We start from the raw sequence: 23,587 nt of genomic DNA, 5'->3' as shown, positions 1-23,587 counted from the left end.
AAAACAATTAACAGCGGGATCTAACAAGCACTACGTTCAAGAGTTCAAAATGTCCTTTTAAAAATGGCAAAGCTGTTTCCATTATTAGTTATTGTTAAGATGCAGGTTGTTTTTTAAATAATTGTTTTAATAATGGTTGTCAAATACACAGTTAAAATACATAATGTATTATAAAAATATGAAAAAAATATATACTTGTTCCTTGACCTGTATGTTAAAGGGGTGGTATAATTCCCTTTTCACAAGATATAAATCTGTGATGTCCCCAGTGATGTATGTGAAGTTTTAGCTCAAAATACCCCACAGATATTTATATATAGCATGTTAAAATTTTTGAGGGTGAGCAAAAACGCACCGTTTTTGTGTCTTTCCCTTTAAATGCAAATGAGCTGCTGCTCCCAGCACAGGGGGCTGAGCTAAAACAGCTTGTGTCCTGAAAGTTTCAAAAACCTTTAGCCTCTTATGGCAATCTTATGTCTTATCCTCAAACCGGAGTCAGACAAGGATGGAGAGACTCATGAAGAAGTGACAACATGTAGACAACATTTCTGAATGGTTAGTTGATGAATTTTTTTTTGCTTGTGTAGTTATCGTCTAGTCATTGATTAGCATATACTGTCTTGATAATCTATAAATCGTGTTCAGGGGGCAGGGCTTATGAAAATTTTAGGGTTGGTGATGTCACTAACCCGGGAGGAATGTTGTGTAGTCCCTACCAGCCGTTTGTTGTAGTCCTTAAAAAGCAATTTCTTTAAAAGCAAATATATCCCTTTGTTTTGAACTTTGAGCGTCGTGACTTTGCAGATGTTGTTTATGCTCAAACAGCAACATTACACACTAACTAAAGTTAAAAAAGTGAAATCATAATCAACCACCCCTTTAAAGTCACCATGAAATCAAAATTGACCATTTTTTTAATATTGCAGTATTTATTATAAATGATTTATCCATGCACAGTATTTTCTTCAATACTGTAATCTTTAAACAAAATAACTTGTCCCTCTTGCAGCGATTTCTCTTCTCTGATGATGTTTTTCGATGCGAGAGCGGGACAACCTCTCACTCACATGACATCACAGCAATAGCAAACCACAACCATCCAATCAATTCTTGATTGACAAAAACAAGTCCAGCCCAACATTTCTTGTTCGAGAAGCCATTTCACTCGGATATACATCACAATATGGAAGAACAGACTATCGCAACTTCTGTTTCATGCTGACTTTAATTCTATAATATGGAATTTTTGTAACATTGGACAAATTTAATTTTGAAATTCTAACTATGTTTGAAATACAACAGATAATATATTGACTTCTAAAGCCATTTTTATAATCAGTATTTAATCTGTGTATTAAGCAATTCATTTATTTTAAAAAATAATATAAAATAACAGCCCAAGATTTAATGTCATATGACATCGTTAATATGTTACTGTACTGAATAGAACACATGTTGGATTCAATTTTTCTGACTTGAAAGGTTTCTAAGCACTCGAAACCCAAAAGCAGATGTTCACTGGAGAATCATGGGTAAGATCAGTGCGGACTGTAAATAGAGTAGCGGCAGGGGTTTCAGCATCTGCTGTCTGAGACATGCCTAGTTAGACTCGAACTGTATGAATACTCCAGCGCAAACTACTGGTGTTCATCCAAAACCCAGGAACATCTGCCATGATTTAGAGAGCAAGAATATCTGTGTTTTTGAGGTGGGGAGCCGCCCACTGACAAAACCCTGAGCTGCAGAGACGCACCTCCCTCCCACTAGGCCAAAAAGTCACTTAGATTATTTTTAAAGAATAATGAGAGAGACTGGATAGAGCATCAAATGCATGTATCAAACCTGGGGGTCATCTTGTTCCTCCATGTTGTACTGTGCTCCACCAGGCCCTTCGTTCATTTTGTCCCCAAGCAGGAACCCCAGTCGCGTCATCAGTGTGTTGGCGGCCTCGTCTACAGACGGAGGAGGACCCAGTTCTTGGCTTTCGTCCCCTGTAAGAGAGTAAAAGAAAAAGAGAGAGGTAAAACCATGTTTATAAACTAAGAAACCATTTAAAGGCTGTTGTTGGCATAATGTAAAGCTAATGTCAAACAGCAGCAAGAGGAATATGATAAAACAATAATAATCATACTAAACCATTTTTATGTCAATAAAGCTCCTCAGCGAAGGATGCACAATGTCTGAATCATTTATCAGCTGATATCAGTGATTTGTTTTTATTTTTGGCTTTTTCTTTTTCTTTTCTAGAATTAAAATATATAAAATTATTTTATTTTGAAATAAGTCATAATATAGGCTATATAAATAATATTAATAAATAAAATTATTATCATCCGTTTCATCCAGAATTTCAATACAAGTAATAATGTAAACCAGACAATAAGTCATCAATCAAGGCTGCATTTATTTGATCAAAAATATAGTAAAAACAGCAATATTTTAAAATATTATTTCAAATTAAAATAACACTTTCTATTTTAATATATATATATATATATTAAAATGTAATTTATTCCTTTGATTTTTCAGCATCATTACTCCTGTCTTCAGTGTCATTCTGATATGCCGATTTGCTGGTCAAGAAACATTTATTATTATCATCAGTGTTGAAAACAGTTGTGCCTCTTATATTTTGTGGAAACGTGAAACACAGTGGCTACAAGGGAAAAATGAGGTGTAATTATGTATTTGGTACTGCCAAAACTGCAGTAATGTTGGCAGGAAATGTAAAGACTGTGTACGTCTAAGTAATTCTGGCATCCAGAGAAATTGCTTTCCATGACTTCATCATCAATAATGTAATTCTTGCAATTCCACATTGTCCAATGTCCACTGTCCACTACAACTAGGCAGTCACAAATCCACACTCTACGCTGCATACCTGTGGTCTCATCCGAATTTCAGTCTCAAACAGCCTCATGCCAATGCACTTTGACCTTCTGCTTACAAATCATATATATTTTGAAACCACAGCAGAAAAGGACATGTAAACCAGCCCACACTTCCAAACTCACTATTGTGAATTAGCAGTGAGCTAAGCCAAAACCCCAAAAAGACTGTAAAACACCCCGTCACACTAAACTACCTAACAATCCTTATCAGAGGGATGTCTGGTGTCGTAACTTTTCTTGAACCGCGAGCGCAGATGAGGCTTCTGAGCCTGTGCGTTGAAAATCACAGTCAAAGGCTGATCGCGAGACTTCAAAAGAAGAGGTGTCCCACAGTGGCTAAATCCACAGCGAGGAGAGCTTTTTCAGGATTAGTTTTTTTTCATGCCTTGCCTTTCACCTCTCACCATCAGCCGAAGAAAACCGACTGCAAAACAAACAGTCTTTCCCAGAAATACCGGGCGAGTCGCCTCACCTCTAAGGCACATGCTCGTCTTACAATCAAATCCGTCTTCAGAGACTCGAAATTTCTCTCAGATAAACCAAAGCCTCAGGCAGCAGCTATGGTTAGCTTTTATAAGTTGTCCTAAAAAGTACAAACAATCTGAAAGAAAAATAATCTCTGTATAACAGTTACCGAATAAGTCCTGAACAAGAACAATCAACACACTAGATGCTACAGCTAAATATGCTAAGAATGGCCATCTATGCCGCAAAACCAGTAATGACATGAACACACAGGCATTTTGGAGTAATATGCATTTATTCAATATGCACATTTGGGCATATATACATTGGCTACTTTACAATGGCTTCAAAAGTCACTTGGACAAATAGATATAAAAGAATAAAATGCTACAGCTAATTACGCTAATCAGGCACATCTACAGGACAAAACCTAAGATTGAGTTGACTACTTAAGACAGCATGACTACTTAAGACATTTTAGGGCATCATAGGAACATTTTGATCTTTGATTTGAAAGTTCAATTGCATTAAGGTGCTGTTTTTCAACAGAGTGTATAGTCAACAAAGTAAAACTAATGACACTAACTCAATTTTTTTTGCCAACTTGCACATTTTATGAACGTCACAGTCTATGTAACCACTTTTTAAAGGCTGTGCAAAGAACAATACTTTTTCCAGACAATATAACCAAGCCTACAAATTGGTTTCCTGTTTTGAATTTTGTGTCTCTATAATACAGGAGTCGACCCGTGGGAATTCGGCGGTGCAGTTGCAACACAAATGTTGTCATGGAAACTATGCTAAAGATTGTCCTGAAGCATTTGTCTCTTTCATTCTTTCTTCAACCGAACATTCCTCTTAAATTTTTCCTCTATCGCTCTATCGTTGCTCTGTACCTCCGGCGGGATGTATGTCACTTGTGACAGCAGCACATAATAAAGTTCAGAAACCCACTAATGACACCAGCAGGAGCTGGAATAGCACAATACGGGGAAACTTCTGTTCATCACAAGAATAAAGTCTGTGAGGTTTGTTTAGTTGAGAATAGAAAAAAAAAAAAAAACCTTCTGAACAGATGATTCACAAACATGTCAGAATATGTGGATTAAAGGTAGGCCCGAGGATGTAAGCACAAGAAAACATTCAAACAAATTGACATGTTTATGGACCACAGACATATCTGAAGGCATAACCATTAACAATCATACACATGTACTCAGACTATCTCACAGCTAAAAAGGGCAGCTATCACGCATCAGTGCACTTCTGTACGAGTGATGATGAGCTATCTGATACTCAGACAGGCCGCAGGGGGTTGGAGACGTGTGTGTGTGTGTGTGTGTGTGTGGGGCGGGTATGGGGGGTTGTCATCAGCGGGGAGCAATGCTACGGTAAAAAAAGGGATAAATACAAGGTGATTTACGACCAACAGGTTTGTTATAGCTGGGATCAGATAGGGATCTTAAACTAAAAACCTGACGACTGCCTTTCACTCCAGCACAGGTAAATAATCATGATAGCAAATAGTAAGAAATATTGTTAAAAATAATGTACAATTATTTTATTATTATTATTTTTTTATTTTTTATTTAACTTCCCCAAATCATAAATACAAGGTGATTTACGACCAACAGGTTTGTTATAGCTGGGATGCAACAGACTTAAAGGTCACGTAAATTAGTTAAAAAATAGATAAACAAATGTTTAATATAAATTTGATAAATTAACAATTAAAATAATAATGTAAATATTATAATATACTATAAATAATATTTTACAACAATTAAACAATTACGTCAATTACGTTTACAACAATTAATTTTAACGTTAATTAAAAATAAAACTATATTTCATAAACATTTAATTTAATTTGATTAATTTGATTAAATTAATCAGCAATTACTTTCATTAAATTATTGAATCAATTGACAGCCCTAGTAAATTACAATCCACAAAACAAACCTGAGGGTTCTGTCTGCTATTCAAAATAACAAAACCAATGATGACACCACAAACCTCAGATGTTTAAGTCGTTTGTCTCATCTCTAACGCCCCCCACGGGAGTCGCTTAAAGTTCCACTCTTTAACTTCACCACAGAGCAACAAATTCAGCTCCGCTTCCTATTTCGTCCTCCCCCAGGGTCCCACGGGAAGCGTGCTGTTTGTGCTTTCACAAGAGCAAAACACATCAGCATTGCAGGGGTTTAAACCTCATCATTCACAGGTGGTTGCTTCCTGTAAAACCTAAAGACCTGCAGCAGAGGTTACAGGAATGAACATGCTGATTGGTCCAATGACAAAGGTATGACTTACAGCCCTTGATGTGCACCGCTGGGCTTTTAAAATCAGAGCAGATATCAGTGCTGTATAAAGGCAATCAATGACACATGGCTTCTAACTAAACCACACATGTAAAAAGCTGCTTGTGTAGCAGAGAATGAAAGACTCAGCAGAAAGGGGAAAAAAAATAGAATCGTTGAACTTCTAATAGCAGGGTTGCAGTTAGTGAGGCAGGGCACATTTAAACTAACAATTCAAATATCATTCCATTGCCTCTGACACAGGGTTTCCTACACTTGCAAAAGTCTGCATACCGCCAAACTGCAGTGAAGCCAACACTTGGCCTACCATAACAGTACTGCAGTTGGACACACTGGAGCTCTTTCTCAAACATGCATTACAGATCATTCTGGACAATATAACTCTGTAACTAAACTTTATTTTATTTTTAAGTAAATGTGGTACGAGCTCAGGCAAAATGCTAGGCTGCGATGCTAGGGTGTTCTGGGTAGCTGGTAAGCTGTTCAAAGTAGTAGTTGCTAGGGTGATTAGACAGACAGACAGACATATAGATAGATAAGACAGACAGATATATAGACAGATAGATAGACAGATTTATATATATATATATATATATATATATATATAGTAGACAGACAGCAGAGAGACAAAAAGACAGATATATAGGCAGACAGACAGACAAACAAATAGACAGACTGACAGCAGACAGAAAGACAGACAGATAGATAGACTGGCAGACAGACAGATATATAGATAGACAGACAGATATATATATATAGACAGACAGACAGACAGACAGACAGATATACAGTATATAGACAGGTAGAACAATAGATAGACAGATAGATAGAAGATAGATAGGCAGACAGACAGATACATAGACATACAGATATATACAGCCGTGCTCAGAATTAATCATACCCCTGGTAAATATGATCAAAAATGGCTGTAAAAAATAAATCTGCATCGTTTATCCTTTTGATCTTTCATTCAAAAAATTGGCAAAAATTGAACCTTTCATTGAAGTAAAAGAATTAAAAGTAAAAAAAAAAAAAAAAAAACACATTATGAAATAAATGTTTTTCTCCAAAACACGTTGGCCACAATTATTGCCACCCCTAGAATTTATTATGAATAAAATATCTCTGAACTATATTCCCATTAATATTTACCTTTTTTTTTTTTAGCACACCAGGGGGACTATAACATGAAATTGTCCAGCTATGACTTCTTGTTTCACAGGAGTTTAAATATGAGGAAACACAAAGGCCAAATTCCCTTAATCATTCATCACAATGAGTAAAACCAAAGAATATAGTTCTGATGTGCAGCAAAAGATTGTTGAGCTTCACAAAATAGCAAGTGGCTGTAAGAAAATAGCTAAAGAAATGAAAATCCCCATTTTGACCATCAGGGCAATAATTAAGAAGTTCCAATCAACTACAGATGTTACGAATCTGCCAGGAAGAGGACGTGTGTCTATATTGTCTTAATGGACGGTGAGGTGAAACGATGAAAGTTTGAGTGGCCAAAGACTCTTCATTAATCACAAATGGAGAATTACAGAGATTAGTTGAGTCTTGGGGTCAGAAAGCCAAAAAAAAAAAAAAAAAAACACCCCTACATCCCCACATGTTGTTTGGGAGGTTTTCAAGAAAAATGCTCCTCGCTGGTCCAAAAACAAACTCCAGCAAATTCAGTTGTCAGACATGACTGGAACTTCAATCGGCACAGGGTTCTGTGGTCAGATGAAAAAAAAAAAAAAAAAGCTTTTTGGCAGCAAACACGCTAGATGGGTTTGGTGCACACAAGGATAAAAAGTACCCCATGTGTACAATTTAATATACCATTGGATCTTTAATTCGGGCATATTTTTCTGCTGGAGGTCCTGGACATCTTGTTCAGATACATGGCATCGTGGATTCTATCAAATATCAACAGATAAAAAAAATCTAAACCTGACGGCTTCTGCTAGAAATCTTATAATGGGCCGTGGTTGGATCTTCCATCAGGACAACGATCCAAAACAAACATCAAAATCAACACAAAAATGTGTTAACGGAGCACAAAATGAAGCTTCTGCCATGACTGTCCCAGTTCCCTGACCTGATGACTGGGGTGAACTGAAGAGAAGAAGCACCAACATGGATCTGGGAATCTGAAGGATCTGGAGAGATTCTGTATGGAGGAATGGTCTCTGATCTCTTGTCAGGTGTTCTCCAAACTCATCAGGCATTATAGGAGAAGACTCAGAGCTGTTATCTTGGCAAAAGGAGATTGCAAAAAGCATTTAATAAAAGGGTACCAATAATTGTGGCCAACGTGTTTTGGAGAAAAACATTTATTTCATAATGTGATTTCCCCCCCAACTTTCAATTCTTTTACTTCAATGAAAGGTTAGATTTTTGCCAATTTTTTTAATGAAAGATCAAAAGGATAAACGATGCAGATTTATTTTTTACAGCCATTTTTGATCATATTTACCAGGGGTATGATTAATTCTGAGCACGACTAGATAGATAGATAGATAGATAGATAGATAGATAGATAGATTTGAGGTATCATTTATTTCTATAGCACAAATGGTGCGTAAGTATAATGCATAGAGTTAGGGGGTTAAAAAAAAGGACAGAGACCGAGAAAAACAGAAAGAGAGAGATAGGAGACACCAAGCACAATCGGATGGGCTGAATTACATTTGCCCGCAAGCAATGCTGCTTCAAGAAAGTCTATGTCCGAAAATAACATCCCAAAGCTGGTTTGAGTTAACCAAGCAAAGCTCCAAGGCTCACAGGGAGGAGAAGACGGCTACACGATGACAGGGTGGCTGTCTGAACAGGGCGGCACAACTAACAAGCCAAGCACCAAGCTGCGGACCGGCTGTGCTGGCGGTTTAGAAATACAAGGCACAAGAAAAAAAAAAGAACAACAAAGGGCCTTGCAAACAAACTCTTTGCTAAATAAATAGGCAAGAGAAAAATCTGGTCTGTCATTGTGAGACATTTTAAGCATGAAAAATGCAGTGTCAAATCAGTGAAAACACTTGTGTCTGCTTTCCAGAATTTAAGTGGTTGTTTGAGACTGCTAACCCACACTGGTTTCCAGAAATTGTAAAATTATAAGATTTAACACTGACCTTGTTCAAACAGGCATAAATAATGTATTGTCTTTGCCTATATGACTCAAATCATCTTTGTTTTTCCCGTTTCTGACCTGGAGAAGCATATAGTACATGAAATCTGAAGTCTGATACAAATAACCTCTGTTAGTGAAATCTGATTAAAAGAATTTTTAATAATGTATCAGTTTGAGCAATATCATGTTTTTTTATTTTTATTAAAAATGTTATTTGTTGCCATTAAATGTACCCACAGAGACAGAAGCAACAAACATTTATTATGCACAGCATAAATTACTTTTTTTACTTGTTTTTCATTAAAATATAAAAAAATCTATAAGATAAATTTACTTGAGAAGCAACACTGCATAAGATATTAAGACTTTTTTTTAGAGAATGTATTTCTTTCACTTGTTTTTAACTTAAAAAATTTAAAAGCAAAGTCATAATTTACACACCCTCATATTGTTCCAAAACAGTATGACTTCATTTCTTTTCCCAATACTCTGAAAACAAGTCTTACCAAGTTGCTTCCCAAGTGAATTTATCTTATGGATTGTTTAAAGCTGCAGTCCGTAGCTTTTCCTCTTTGTCGCCATCTCTGTTCGAAATCTGCAATTGCAGTTATTTGCGGAATTATCAACTTTACGTGGGTTGTGCGCCTCAGCACTAGCCTAGAAATCTAGACGCACCCTAGCAGCAGTAAAATTTATTTTGCAGCCAGTGTAGTCTAGCAACTCTCCGTTGACTTTCGAGCTGGAAAAACCAAACTCTAGTCAGGCCAATCACATCGTGTATAGAGTAGGCGGGGCGGGCTTAACATAATGACGACAGAGTTGCGACGGTTCCCTGCTACTTGAAAACAAAGAATGGCGGCTGCTGCTGGCGAACAGCGGTCTTTCGAATTGGCTTTGGCCGCGACTCTGGAGGACTTGCAGTTAAGCTGTTCTTTGAGAAAAGAACAAAGAACGGCACTTAAGTCTTTCTTAAAAAAGTAAGATGTGTTCGTAGTTTTTCCGACCAGATACGGCAAAAGTTTAATATATCAACTAGCTCCGCTGGTGGGAAAACGCTCTGGTTGGTTGTAGCGCTATCCTATTGCGTGCAGAGGGAATTTGAAAGACAACCGTTTATCCCGCCCCTCGGATTGAGCCGTGCCAATGGTGAGTTGCCAGACCTAACATCTTGATGTAGGTCTGGCTTGCCAGGCTACCTCAGCACGGCACAGCGCGGATGAATCCAATGTTTTGAGGAGAATGTGTGGCTGTCAGTCACTGTGCCGATGTGGATACTGTCATTTGTAATCACAGATTCTACTTTTTGGAAGTATGACCAACATAAGAATTTTCACTGGAAAATGTCATCTGAACAAGTAAGTACAGGGTTCGTACACCTTTTTCTCAAATTCAAGCACTTTTCAAGCACTTTCAAGGTCCATTTTAAAGCTTTTTACAGCACCTTACACCACCGTAAATTACATACCAACATTATTATTTAGTGTTTTTATCACATAGATAATGCTATAAACGTAATAGCAGAAGGATCAGATATTCAAGCAAATCACAAGTTTTATTCATCAAAATGTATTACTGTCTAAGTAGATAATGCCTATGAATAATACTTTTCATTATGTTAATGTCCAAATATTGCTTCCCAAATAATGTGATTTTCAGGCTGTAAAGCTGAAGTAATTTCAAGGGTTGAAAATATGAAGACATAGGATTTGAACAGAAATATTTTACAGGCCTTGGTTTTGGGACACATTATTGATATAGACCAGGTTTGAATGGTCTGAATGAATCTGAGACATTGCAACAACAACCTGTAATTCCATTTTAACCCAGAAGACTCTGACAGTGCACAGGCACCTGCCTGATAAATAGCCTATATTAATTGAAAGAAAAAATATGTATTTTCATTGCCAAGACATATACATTTATCTACAGGAATAGAGCAGTGTAAATATTGCCATCATCAAACTTACAGTAGGCTACTTGTATGACACACCATCTGACACGATTTCTGTTCAGCAATCAACGATTGTTGTTATGCACTGGGCTAACGTTTGCAGGTTTTAACGTTACAGTTACTGTGCTGTAACTTTGGCTATGTTCACTGCATATTGAGGACGTTTTGTTGTTGCGTCGACCAAAGCGGAGCGCAGCATTGGCGAGCTTGCGTGCACGCCGCGGTCAAAGTTAAAAATAGTTCAACTTTTGCCGCTGCGCTCTGTGACGATTACCCGCGCGGCCAATAAAAACGGGGTATCCAAACAAGCGTGGAAATCAAAATGAAAACTCCGCCTACTTTTGCTCTGGCCAGCGTAGCGCAAATCGCTCTGTATCTGAAGGGCTACATTTTATTTCTCCATTTAATAAACAAACTATTCAGTCAGATAGGTATTTGTTGTGAAAGAAATACAGTTACAATTTCAAGCATTTTATCCAAAATGTAAGCATTTTCAAGGATTTCAAGCACCCATACAAACCCTGTAAGTAACATCCACTTTTGTTCTGACCAACTAAGGGGAAAAAAGCATTGCAGTAAATCGCGCTGATTAAATCTAATGATCACTTATCATATCACCTCAAACCGTGCGAAATATACTTTGTTCTCAAATTGTTAATGTTAACATCATCAGCATTGCGTGACTACATTTAATGCCCTTCCGATATTTATCCTTGTTTTCGCATGGGCCCGGTTGCAGTCTCTTTTTTTCTGTAGCCACTCCGAAGTTCGAAGTCTTTTGCATTTTACAACGGGTGAATCTCCAGTTGTCACTGGTGATTGTCGTTTGAACCTTTCTGGATCCGCATTCAAACTGATAAGTTTATATCAAGTGCTGTGAGAAAAGGCTATAAATCTCCACCTCCAACATCCTCACACGCAATATAGCCTACTAGCCGAGACACCTTCTTTATGTGTACACATGTGACGTAATGACGCAAAGACATGCTTGAATTTCCCGTGGAAATCCACCAGTACCACTGGAATTAAAAACATTATTACAAGCTTACCGTTTTGAATCTGTAAGCGAATGCGAGCTAAGGCAAGCAGATAGTTTTAAACACTGGCTGGTTATGTACTTGCTCAAACATTTATTATGGATAATGTTTAACCCAAAAAAGTTACAGACTGCAGCTTTAAATGTTTAGCTAGAAAATAACATTTATGAACTTATGTATTTATTTACATTGATGCTTTTATCCATCGAGACAAAATTGAGAATAGAACGAGAAAACGATTTTAGCAGAGTAACACCCTTTCCCGTTTCTTAATATATTCAGATTTGTATACTGCCCTCATGAAAAACAATGTATGATGAAACATTGCTAAAGGTGAACCAACGAGTTTGTGTTGTTACAATGTCAACCAATGTGGATGTGCTAGCAGAAGCGACTGTAGTCTAAAAAAGGCTCAAGTAAAAAAAAAAAAAAAAAATTAAAACATCCCCTGCAGTGTAAACAAAACCCATGTGACCACAACAAGGTAAGCGGTACTGATGATGACTGCCATCTGAAGGCCACGGTGGGGCCCATCAATCTTCACTCTCGCTCTCCACCACCTCAACCCATTCACAACCCGGTCATGCATACATCTCATCTACTCTGAAATCTCTTCTAATCGAGACACATTACACCCCAGGCGGGTCTCCAGTTCATCTCCATCATTCTAATTGACACTCAGCCTGCATGAGAGCGCAGCGTTTCCATGCATCAAAGATAAAGAGTCAACACGTGCGTTATTGCCGGATGGAATGAGAACAACAGAGTTTGGTATTCCTGTCGCCCTCTTGCGACATCAGAACCATCTTAGTCAGCTACCTTTTCTTTATCTCCACCTCACCTTTTTCTTCTTTACTGTCCTCCTCCTCTTCATCATCATCATCATCATCATCATCATCTTCTTGTCCTTCTTCCTCGTTCTCATCCTCATCCTCATCTTCGTCATCGCCTTCAACTTCTCCCACCCAAACTTCCTCTCCGTACACCTCTCTCTGTCCATCACTTTCATCTCCAACGATACCTTGTGCACCTCTGGGACTGGTGCAGCATCCTGACTGGAGCAGAGACTGATCAGAGAGGCTAAGACTGGATGTACAGGCCCGAGATGTACAGCAGAAGTGAGACATCCATTGCCTGAGGAGCGAAGAGGTCCGACTCGGTCGCTTCGCCCCTAGGCTGGTTCGTCCTGTGCGGTCATACGGACGAGACCGCTTCCTCCTCTGCCACGTGCATCTGGCCCTCGTTCCGGCACACGCCTTCCTGACCGTCAAAGCGAAATCCATAATCCAAACAAGCGGTTTTCCCTGCTTACAGCTGGTGTCCAGCTCCACAGGAGAACGGTGAGAAGGGAGAGTTCGATCTGTTCGTTTTAGGGTCCATGCAGTCGCAAGGACTGAGCAGAAAATGAGCACCCTGCTTCTTTTCTACTTCAGAACAGTTTGTGGCTGTCAGTGAACGGGGAGGAGAGGACTTCGACGGCGGTTTGGTTGCTCTACTGAGCTTCAGAGAAACCGCTGGCTCAAGCTTTAACAGGAACCATGAGGAGTCTGAAAAGTCGGAGTCCAAACACCACAAAAGGAGGGAGGGAGCGAGCGAGCGAGAGCAGCAAGAAACCACTAAACCCATCGCTCTGTGTTCCCTGCTCAACACAGTTAAAAATGTTGGAAGGGCATGTGTCGCATGCATACACACAAGGCCTGCACAAAAAGAGAACGAAAAGCTGTTGAACGAGAGTGCAACGGGTTAGACTTACCAGTCCAGAGCATATCCAGGTCAAGAATCCCAGCCAAGCCAGGAGTGACTTTGAGGAAACCCAGATTCTGGTTTACAAAGGAAAGGTCCCCCTTTTGAGTACATGTACAGACTGTAACGTCATTAACATCTTCAGAGCCAGAGACAAGAGACGGTCAGGACGACCCCAAAACAAACAGAGAGGAGAAAAAGTGACGGGCAGGAGCGAAGCCGAAAAACAGATGGTAGAGCTTAACCAAGTGTGCAAGGCTGGGGGTCGGATTACGCTGTTGTTGGTCACAGGCACGGGGATGCTTAAACTAAAGGGGCCGTGGGTCGTTCCTCTCTGACCCTCACGGCCCCAAGAGATGTATTCTATTGGAGGGGAGAGAGTTTGGTCCAAGTAGGTCACGTTTCACTATAATCCCAAGACGCTCAATCCATCATTTCTGTCTTAGAGTAACTGGTTGGGGTGGAGGCTACCTATCTATAACCACAACTGACTCTAAAACTAAATTTTATTTATTGATTTATTCTCCAGACAAATTCTGTGTCTAATCTTGATCAATTCAGATTTTTAAAAAATATAGATATATTTATATATTAAATAATTAAATCTGTAAGATATTTATAATGTATCAAGAATTTATCAAGATTAGACACATTGGAATTTTCCTGCGAAATAATATAATAATAATAATAAAAAAGTAATTATAATTGTATATAGTCAGCAAAATCTATGATAATATATATATATACACACACATATATAATATTTTGAAGACAATACATAATAAATATGAGTCTCTATAGAAGCATCATCCATACATTTTCTTCAAGAACAACAGTTTCTTTTCTTTTTTCTTTTTTTAATTGTTGCTTAGTGAACACAAAGCTTTTATCGTACTGCTACCAATTGTGTAAAAAGGGAAAGGGGGTCTGGGTCAGTCAGTCTATTGAGAAATACCACATTTACATTCAGGAGATGATGCTGTGGGAAAAACTACAGCTGCTATGCAGACGCATCAAAAAAACACAATGCAGTGTGTTTTAAATGCAGATGTGTTGATGTGGTTACAATGAGGTTTCATACTCTGCCACGTCTCATAGCCTTGATTTTGAATCACTTCAAAGAATTGCAAACACATTAAGGAAAAAACGAGACAAACAAATGTAAAGACAATTGACAAATGCTACTGCTCTTTTTTCAAGAATGAAACGGGCGAGTAGATAAAAGAGTGCTTAAAATAAACTACAATAGTTCAACAAAATAAACAGTTCAACTATTCAAACAGTACTGACTCCTTAAACTACATGACACAACTACAACACTTCCTACTGACTTCCTGTGACAGAAACCCTGAGAGAACACTGAAAAGACGACATGTGGTACATAGAGGAAAGGCAGATTCTCACATCTTCAACACACACACACACACACACTAGGAACGGTGATGCCTCTATGAAAGTCTCTTGCCAAATCAAGTGCGAGTCTGGACAGTGGGGAGCTACTTGGGTAACACTTGAGTGTAAATAACCCAAGAAACAACAACTGAAAAACAGAAAAGAGAAAACGATATACTTCAATTGAAAGCGAGAAATCTATATATGAGCTTTAAAAATGAAGAAAAACGACACTGTTATGTACTTGTCTAACATGTTTTTTGTTCCAACTGAGGGAAGAGCAGCAATTATTTATGTGGTGATCCACAGCATGCAACACCTGTTGATAGAGCTTCATGAAAATTCTGTCATCATGTGTCGTTCCAAACCTGTATGACTATTTCTTCTGTGGAACACAATAGAAGATATTGTGAAGAATGATTCAACTGTTTTTGCCTTTACAAAAAAAACTTTTTTGGACACAAATTAATGTTTGGTGAGTAAAAGATGGCATTCACCTTTAAATATCATTTTACACTGTAAAAAAGTTGCTGCCTTAAATTTTAAGTACAATCAACTTGGATGTTTAAATCACTTCAACATAAATTACTTTAAACTGACAAAAAAAAAAAGTCTTGTATAACTCATTGTATAACTTATTTTGATTAGTTAAAGCAATGTAGAAACATATACTGTCATAACTTATTGATCATTTAATTTTTAGTGTAGGCCTGACACAATTACTACATAATCACCAGATCACAATTAGATCAAATAATCAAAACATATTTGAGATATCCAGTATTATTGTGCACTTTATCTTCCAGTCAGATTTTCTTTCATTCAAGGAATTTTAAGCAAAGATAAAAAAAAACACACATATTCAAGTGTCCCTCACTCCAGTGCAAGTACTGAGTTATGTGAAAATTTCAAAATACTCCTTTCTGACCTTTTTTTAGGCAGGAAAAATACTAGTCAGAATGCTTTAGAAAGACAGCAGGAGGTACATTTAGAAAGTATTGATGTGTAAGGAAGGGTTTCCTCAATGGTCCAGTGCCATCTGTTGGATTTGCACAAGATAATAATAAGAGCACAATACGCCTATTGTTTAAATGATCACATGTGCTAAAATTAACCCTCATATGTGAATACACTAACATTTATGCTTTTTTTTATTTCGTCTCTGAGACCGAGTAGGTTGAGGAAGTCTTGGCACATAAAAAGCGATAACCCACGTCAGCGAAGGTGTGAAAGATTTCGTGGCAGCACCGGAAAGTGACAAGTGTTGCATTTTAAAGATATCCATACGATTAACAGACAGCCTCCCACATGGACGGGTCTCGAGATGACAGATCTTCAGCGATCTGTTACTAATATAAATGACAGTACTCCTTCATTCCCGCTCGTGCTGTCATACGGTTTCTCATTCTCCAGCACCAGAACTGCCAGGACACCTGCTAATACAGGAAACCCAACACCCAGTGTAGACAGAGGATTCTATGCTGGGATTGGCTGTGATGATGGAATATTATTAATATTATTATTTATATTATTAGATCATAAATTAATTTATATATTAATTTATGATCTAAAGGACAGGCAATTAATTCAATAAAAAAAATGAAAAAAAAAAATCGAATAAAAAAAGTTAAAGAATACAATTATTTTCTAAAGGGAGATAGAAACAAGTGGTTCCATGTCTAAAACATATAGTGGAAAAATTAGCTGACGAAACTAGCAGAAGCATCATGGGTAGATAGGATGGCAGGGACAGGTTTTTTTTTTTTTTTTTTTTTTTTTGAGCTGCGAGAACTAAACTCTCTGAATGACAGTTTCCCTTGGGTTGCATTTTGAGGCGGTTTATGCACTTCTGCAGAAAACCTGTCAAAACCACACATTCACAACATTTCCTTGTGATATTAGGATATGTATATCCAAGAAACATCACCTGAGGAAGTTAACACAAGCTAATGCAATCACCAAGAGCAGAAAAATAATCAAGCAATGTTCAGCATAAACAACGCTTTTATTCCTTAAATCAAAGAAACAAGCCATGTCACCACAGTGATAATTATATAGGAAGAGCAAGAGGCGGATACACCTGGATGCCATGCATTTTAACAGCACATTCAAACATCTCTCTCACACTTGCTTACAGTAAGTAAGTGCATAAGCTTGCATAAGTTTTGTTCTGATACAAAACACAACAGCTGGTCAGTCCACGCTCCTAACACCTGCCAGAACTCATCCGTCACGACGTGTATGCTGTGATTCCATTTTAACGAGGAGTGACGGCTTATTTACATCCCCGGTGATAAGGTGGCACAAGGGAGCGAAAGGCAGCCGACAACAGGCATCCTCAAATAATGCGGTTAATTTAATTTATGTAAAGTGTTGCCCTGGACACCGAAGCATCTTAGACTGTGTCCACAGTTGCCATGATAAGTTCCTATGTGGATGTTTTAAGTCCAATGTGTTTCTGCAGGACAAATCACATATATCTGACACTTATGTTCCACATTCATTTGTCAAGCGCGAAGAAAAATTACCAAGATGTATTTCTTGATCCAGAAAAACATGTAAAATGAAAATCACTATTCATGAATTAAATTCATGTATCACATAAATACACCCCCCTATATGGACCCCTGATGCTCTAAAATCAAGGACGTGACACACCCAAAAAACTAGCTGCGACGAAAGACTACAGCTGACTGCTAACTGGCATGCGTGTTCTGCGCATGCATGCAAGGACAAAACTGTCTATATCAGCAGGTAAGGTATTTATAGTCTATATTCGTCATTCAAATTTTCAAGCATTGGAATGATGACGTAAAATTAGACCAGCCTTCTGTCAGTGCCGTCTTGATTTCTTTGCTCGCTTTCATCACTTTCGCTTTTATTCTCTTGCACCAACCCATTCGCTAAGCTGAACAGCCAATCAGAGTGATCTCTCTCACTGACGGCCCGACACCAATTCAACATGCTGAATCAGGCAAACTGCCGGAGACGTGAGAGCTCCATTACAGCCGACATGCGGCCCATTTCAATGCGTTTCAGTCAATAAATCATCAGCATCTATTGGCTGTAAATTATTTGAAGAAAGAATATATTCCATTTTTAAATCTCAGGGGGAATTTCAAGTAACTATTTTAGGTCAAAAGGTTCAACTGGCAAAAATGTTTGGGAATCCCTGCTTAATGATATTGACGTTAGTCCATTGAATATCAATGGGTTACTTCTGCACGTATTAACATCTTCCAGGTAGAAATCAATCACAAGGAAAATCACAAAGAAAAGTGGCCGCAAAATTTGAGATATCATTCACGTCTGTAGCACATAAGTTTAATAATTACAGTAGATTAAGAGTCTGTTCAAACATTAAGAATGAGCAATAGAAACAGTGATGCTTGGCAAAACAAGTGTAACCGAACAGAGACAAGAAAATTGGCAAAGTGCTTACCGTTTTCATCCAAAAACAGATCTGTCCTCTTCCTTCTTTGCAAACAGATAAATCCAAGTCGTCATATTTTCTGAATTTTAATCAAACTCCTGTTGATCTGAAGCATCTACACTAGTGATCTTGAGAATCGGATACTCAAGATGAGGGAAGAGGAGACAGGAGAGATTTCGGAGGAGGAGCAAAAGAGAAGGAAAGAAGGCTGGAATTGGGATGGAGAGACAGTGTGAAAGAGAGAGAGATCAAAATGCAGATCATTGCGCATGTGGAAGTCACGGTGTCACCTGGGACAGGAAACGAGGAGGTGTCACTTTTCCAATTATATCCAAGGCCGCTTAAACACCAGGCTATTTTCAGCCTGCAGAGGAGAGGTGCCCATGAGAAGAGGGAGAGAGTTGGAAAGAACGAGTGAGAGTGACGAGGACAACAGTGCTCAAGAGCCCAGGGAGACGCGTCACTCATTCAGAGATGCTGTTGTCATGACGAGAGGGTGCTTAACAACGCAAAGGAGGTGGAGTCACACCATTTCAGATACTAAAACCCATATAGATGCTAGCTTCTCCATACTGTATGTTCATTTTGCATTACATGGTCATATTTGGGAATTCCTTGAGATCCTCATGAGATCAGTTTGTGGACAAATACAGTGCTGTTCAGAATTGATTAAGAGTGGCTCAATAACCACAAGATTTACATGACAGCCAATCAGAACAGCCCAAAAGATGTAGAGACAGACTTGAATATGAGAGCGTCAGATGCGCACACACAAACACAGTTAGCCAGAGCAGCTTATTAACACACTGAGTGTCAAAGACAGCGAATACACACTGCATATTCTATCTTTCACACTCTATCCCTTCTTACTGCCATATGTCCCAGTCACAGGTACAATTTTCATGCGGCACGAATCCAATCATCATCTATCTCATCCATTCAAGCACTCAAACATCCATCCATCCACTAATGTATCCATTCATCTATACACTACCATTGGGGTCAGTAAGATTTTTGAAAGAAGTCTCTTATGCTCACCAAGGTAACAGCTATTAGTTATCAAAATACAGTAAAAACAGTAATATTGTAAAGTATTTGTACAATTTTAAATAACTGTTTTTTATTTGAATATGTGTTCAAATGTAATTTATTCCAGTGAATTTTCAGCATCATTACTGTATTACAGTATTATAGTATCCAGTTCAGTGTCACATGATCCTTCAGAAATCATTATAATATGATAAGGTCATCAATAATCATTTCTTATTATTACCAGTGTTGAAAACCATTGCTTTGAAACTTTTTTTCAGAATTCTTTTATGAATAGAAAATTCAAAAGAACATCATTCATTTGTTATTATTGCTTTGCAATATTTTAAGTCTTTACTGGCAATTTTGATCATTTTAATGTGCAATTGTTGAACAGAGGTAAATAAAAAAAAAAAAAATCCAACTACTGACAAACTTTATTCACTCACTCATCCATCAATCCATTTGCTCACTTTCTTCTATCCATCCAACAATCTATCGACTGACTCAATTATCCGTTCATCCCATCAGTCCACCCATTCACTCACTTGCACATCAGTTCATCCATTAATCCCCCAATTCATCCATCCATGCACCAAAATCCATGATTTTGTGAGGGGCGTTAAAGTTTTGTGTGAGTGAACACAAAGTGTCTTTAGGGAGCGCAAAACTTTTGCAAAAGAACGCAAAAGCATTGAAATATATATATTTTTTCACCCATCTCATATTTTTTTTACATCACCATGTCCCGTTAGGGGGTTGCGTATGGTTATGTTAGAACTAACTAGAAAAATGCATTAACAGATTGGACCAACACATATCAAAGACAGGGCCAAAGGTCACATCCCTTATGCATTATGTGAGGCTTTTGAAAAGAAAAAAAAAAACTATGTGTGTGCATGTTTACTTGTATACAATTAAAAACTCTCAAAATGCTTGTGATTACTGTAATTGCACTGGTTAATATGGCTGGAGAGGTCAAAGGTCATTGTTCAGTCACTGGAACGGAAGCAGTTGCTCGGCAGTGATTGCCATCATTAGGGTGGAAATGTAGCCTCCAGTTCCAGGAACTCATTCTGACCGAAAAAATTTTTTTTCTGAAAAAACCCTGAAATGTTTCAACTGGAGAATAACTCCAATGTGGGTTACCAAGACTATCCATCTGGACTGCCATGAGATCATGTGAGCCGAGTCTCCCTCCAGCTCCATGACCATCAGTAATTGCAGCTTAAGTCATTCAAGACAAAGACACTAGATTTTATCTTAAGCCCATTAAACTGTACAGCACAAGTGTGGGGTACTTTGTAGGAAAAATGAGAGCGTGAATAATGAAAGCATATGTAAGATCAGAACGGCTGTGCAAACACACAGACTCATCAGTATTCTCAATGAAATAAAAGCAAACCTCTAATAGCCAGCACAAATCTAATGGTTAAGAATTCTGCTTTATCCCTCCGCCTTAAAGGGACATTTACTCAACCTCATGTTGTTCCAAACGTGTATGCTCCAAAATATGGATTATAGACTCACTATAGATTATATCACTTTTTTCAATATAATGAACATGAACTGGGACTGTCATCCTCCAAAATAAAATAAAAACATGTACACTACAGTATATTCTACAATAGCTTTGTGTGAAGAACAGACTGAAATCCATGAGTAAATTGGTCAATTGTGCATATTTTCAGTGGTCAAAAACTAAATGTGGGTCACTTGGCATACAGCGGACACTTTTTTTTCTTTTAAAGAGGAATATCTAAAGAACAAATAATGTTAAAACTAGAAATGTATCTCATTAGCTCATTTGCATAGAATATACCTGTCTGAGTGCCATACATATTATTTTTCCAAAGTTGTCATGCCTGTAACTCTAAAAGTGTTCAAGATATCTTGATATCCTTCTAGATTCTCATTCTTAATAAACTTTTCTTTTGGAATCTTCACTTTCAAGGTCCTATATAGTTCAGTCCCATAGATATGAGGATCTCAAAGCAGCTCCATATTCAAATTGTTGAATTTTACCCATTTTCAATGGTCAAGAACCAAATGTAAATAACTTTTTAAACAGCTGATAGTTATTGTGTTTAAAGAAGAATGCATGAAGAACAAATAACACTGAAACTAGAAATGTATCTTGTGTATGAAAATGAGTACAATTTGAACATGGAGCTGCTTTGAGATCCCCATATCTATGGGACTGAACTATATAGGACCTCGAAAATGAATATTTCAAAAGGAAAGTTTATTAAGAATGAGAATCTAGAAGGATTTTAAGATATCTTGAATACTTTTAGAGTTGCAGGCATGACAACTTTGGAAAAGGAATATTTATGGCACTCAGACGCAATTACGCAATTGTGTTGATAGAAAAATACGAGATACATTTCTAGTTTGAACATTATTTGTTCTTCAGATATTCCTCTTTAAAAGAAAAAAGTATCAGCTGTGTGCAAAATGACCCACATTTGGTTTTTGTCCACTGAAAATGTTTACAATTTACCAATTTACTTAGAACCGCATTAAGATCTCCATATCTCTGTGATTGAAACAGTTGAGGGCCTTTAAAATGAAGATACCAAAAAAAATATATATATAAAGATCTCTTTAATACTTGAGTTACAGGCAAGTAAACTTGGACCTACCAATCTGTGTAAATAAAATGCCATCTTTCTAAAGTCATTACAGCTCTGTGAATTGGCTCCAAATCTCAGGTGAAAATTGTCATTTTGACCCCCCCTCTACAAAATAGTGGATTACTCCATAAATATACATCTGTAATATTTCATATTTTGGATTTCATCACCATTTATGTTTGTCTTTGTACAGATTAACAATTTATGTTTGTGTTTGTTTTTGTGAGATTTATGTTTGTCTTTGTTAACATATTAACAAAATCAATTTCTGGTGTCCATACAATGGAAGTCATTGGGCACCAGTGCTGTTTGGTAACCAATGTTCTGCACATTTCTTCTTTTGTTTTCCATAGAAGAAAGAAAGTCATACAGATTTGGAATTACATGGAGAGTAAATGAAGACAAAATAAAAAAAATTGAGGGATCTATCCCTTTAATGTTTCATTTATGAATCAGACTGATCCAGTTCTCACTGACTCTATGATTCACAATGTTTAACAGTCTTTTTTCAACGAATAAATTAATTTCACACAGACCGTATCAATGAAGATGACAAATAATATAGCAATATAAGAATATAGCTAATATCATACGTACAACTTTTATGATGCTTTTGCGTTCTTTTTGAATCTTGAAAGCTCTGGTTCCCTATTTTTGTCACAGCAAAGAAAAGAGTAATCAGTACATTATTCAAAATTTGGAAAAACATTAGGGTGACAATGATGAAAAAAAATATATATCTATATGTTTTTGGGTGAACCACTCCAATAGATTTGGCTGATATGTTTAGTGGATTAACTCAAGCTATCTTAGAGATTTGTATATTCAGCAGGCAGGTGAAACGCATCCAGTGTTTTATGGCTAAAGTCAAATACATGAAGATTATTGTGGGAGGAAAATAAACAGTGAGTGTAGCAGAGGGCTGGACGAACAATGAAGGACACGGCGAGAGAAGGAAATCACACTTTCTGTGCTGTCCTGCTTCCAGGAGAGTGTGGCTGAAAACAAGTAATTGTGTTTGGACAGAGCTTCCGCATGCAAGCTGGACTGGACACGCTCGGTGGAACAACTCGGAAATGATAAAAGCAGGAAAAACAATGCGTGGAAGGAAAAGCCACTGGCGGTGGACCAAGCTCATGGAGGGAGCTGGAACAGCCGGGGAGGTTAAAGATAGGATACAAACAAGAATTTGAACTCAGTTCACAGAGTAATTCCTATTTCTGATCTTTCACCACGTTTCAATAGAGCAGGAAACAGGAGGACAGGAAACAATAGAGAGAGAGAGCGAGAGAGAGAGAGAGAGAGAGAGAGAGAGAGAGAGAGAGAGAGAGAGAGAGAGAGAGAGAGAGAGAGAGAGAGAGAGAGAGAGAGAGAGAGAGAGAGAGAGAGAGAGAGAGAGAGAGAGAAGAGGGGGCAAAAAGTGTCACGGTATGTGTGCTAACTACTTTTCCAGCCCGCAAGGGGGATATATAATATATAATATATATATATATATATATATAAACAGCTATACATTTATATGAAAAAATGTAATACAATAACTACAAATTAAATATATTTGTACATAAATACAT

At 37.6% G+C, this 23,587-nt stretch overlaps 1 protein-coding gene across 4 annotated transcripts in view; it reads right to left on the bottom strand.

The window, feature by feature from the left end:
• The window catches only part of tanc2a (tetratricopeptide repeat, ankyrin repeat and coiled-coil containing 2a), a 164,973-nt gene that overhangs the window by 27,687 nt on the left and 113,699 nt on the right, over positions 1–23,587 (bottom strand). For all 4 annotated transcript variants that reach the window (XM_084405786.1, XM_084405787.1, XM_084405789.1 and 1 more), the window contains one exon: positions 1,843–1,991. In XM_084405786.1, coding sequence (XP_084261912.1) covers positions 1,843–1,991 — 149 coding nt within the window. The remainder of the gene's footprint in view (positions 1–1,842; positions 1,992–23,587) is intronic.

The sequence above is a fragment of the Rutilus rutilus genome (genome assembly GCF_951802725.1).
Source record: "Rutilus rutilus genome assembly, chromosome: 1".
NCBI lineage: Eukaryota > Metazoa > Chordata > Actinopteri > Cypriniformes > Leuciscidae > Rutilus > Rutilus rutilus.
Note: the sequence above shows the minus strand (reverse complement) of the source record. Positions and strands in the feature narration are given on the sequence as shown.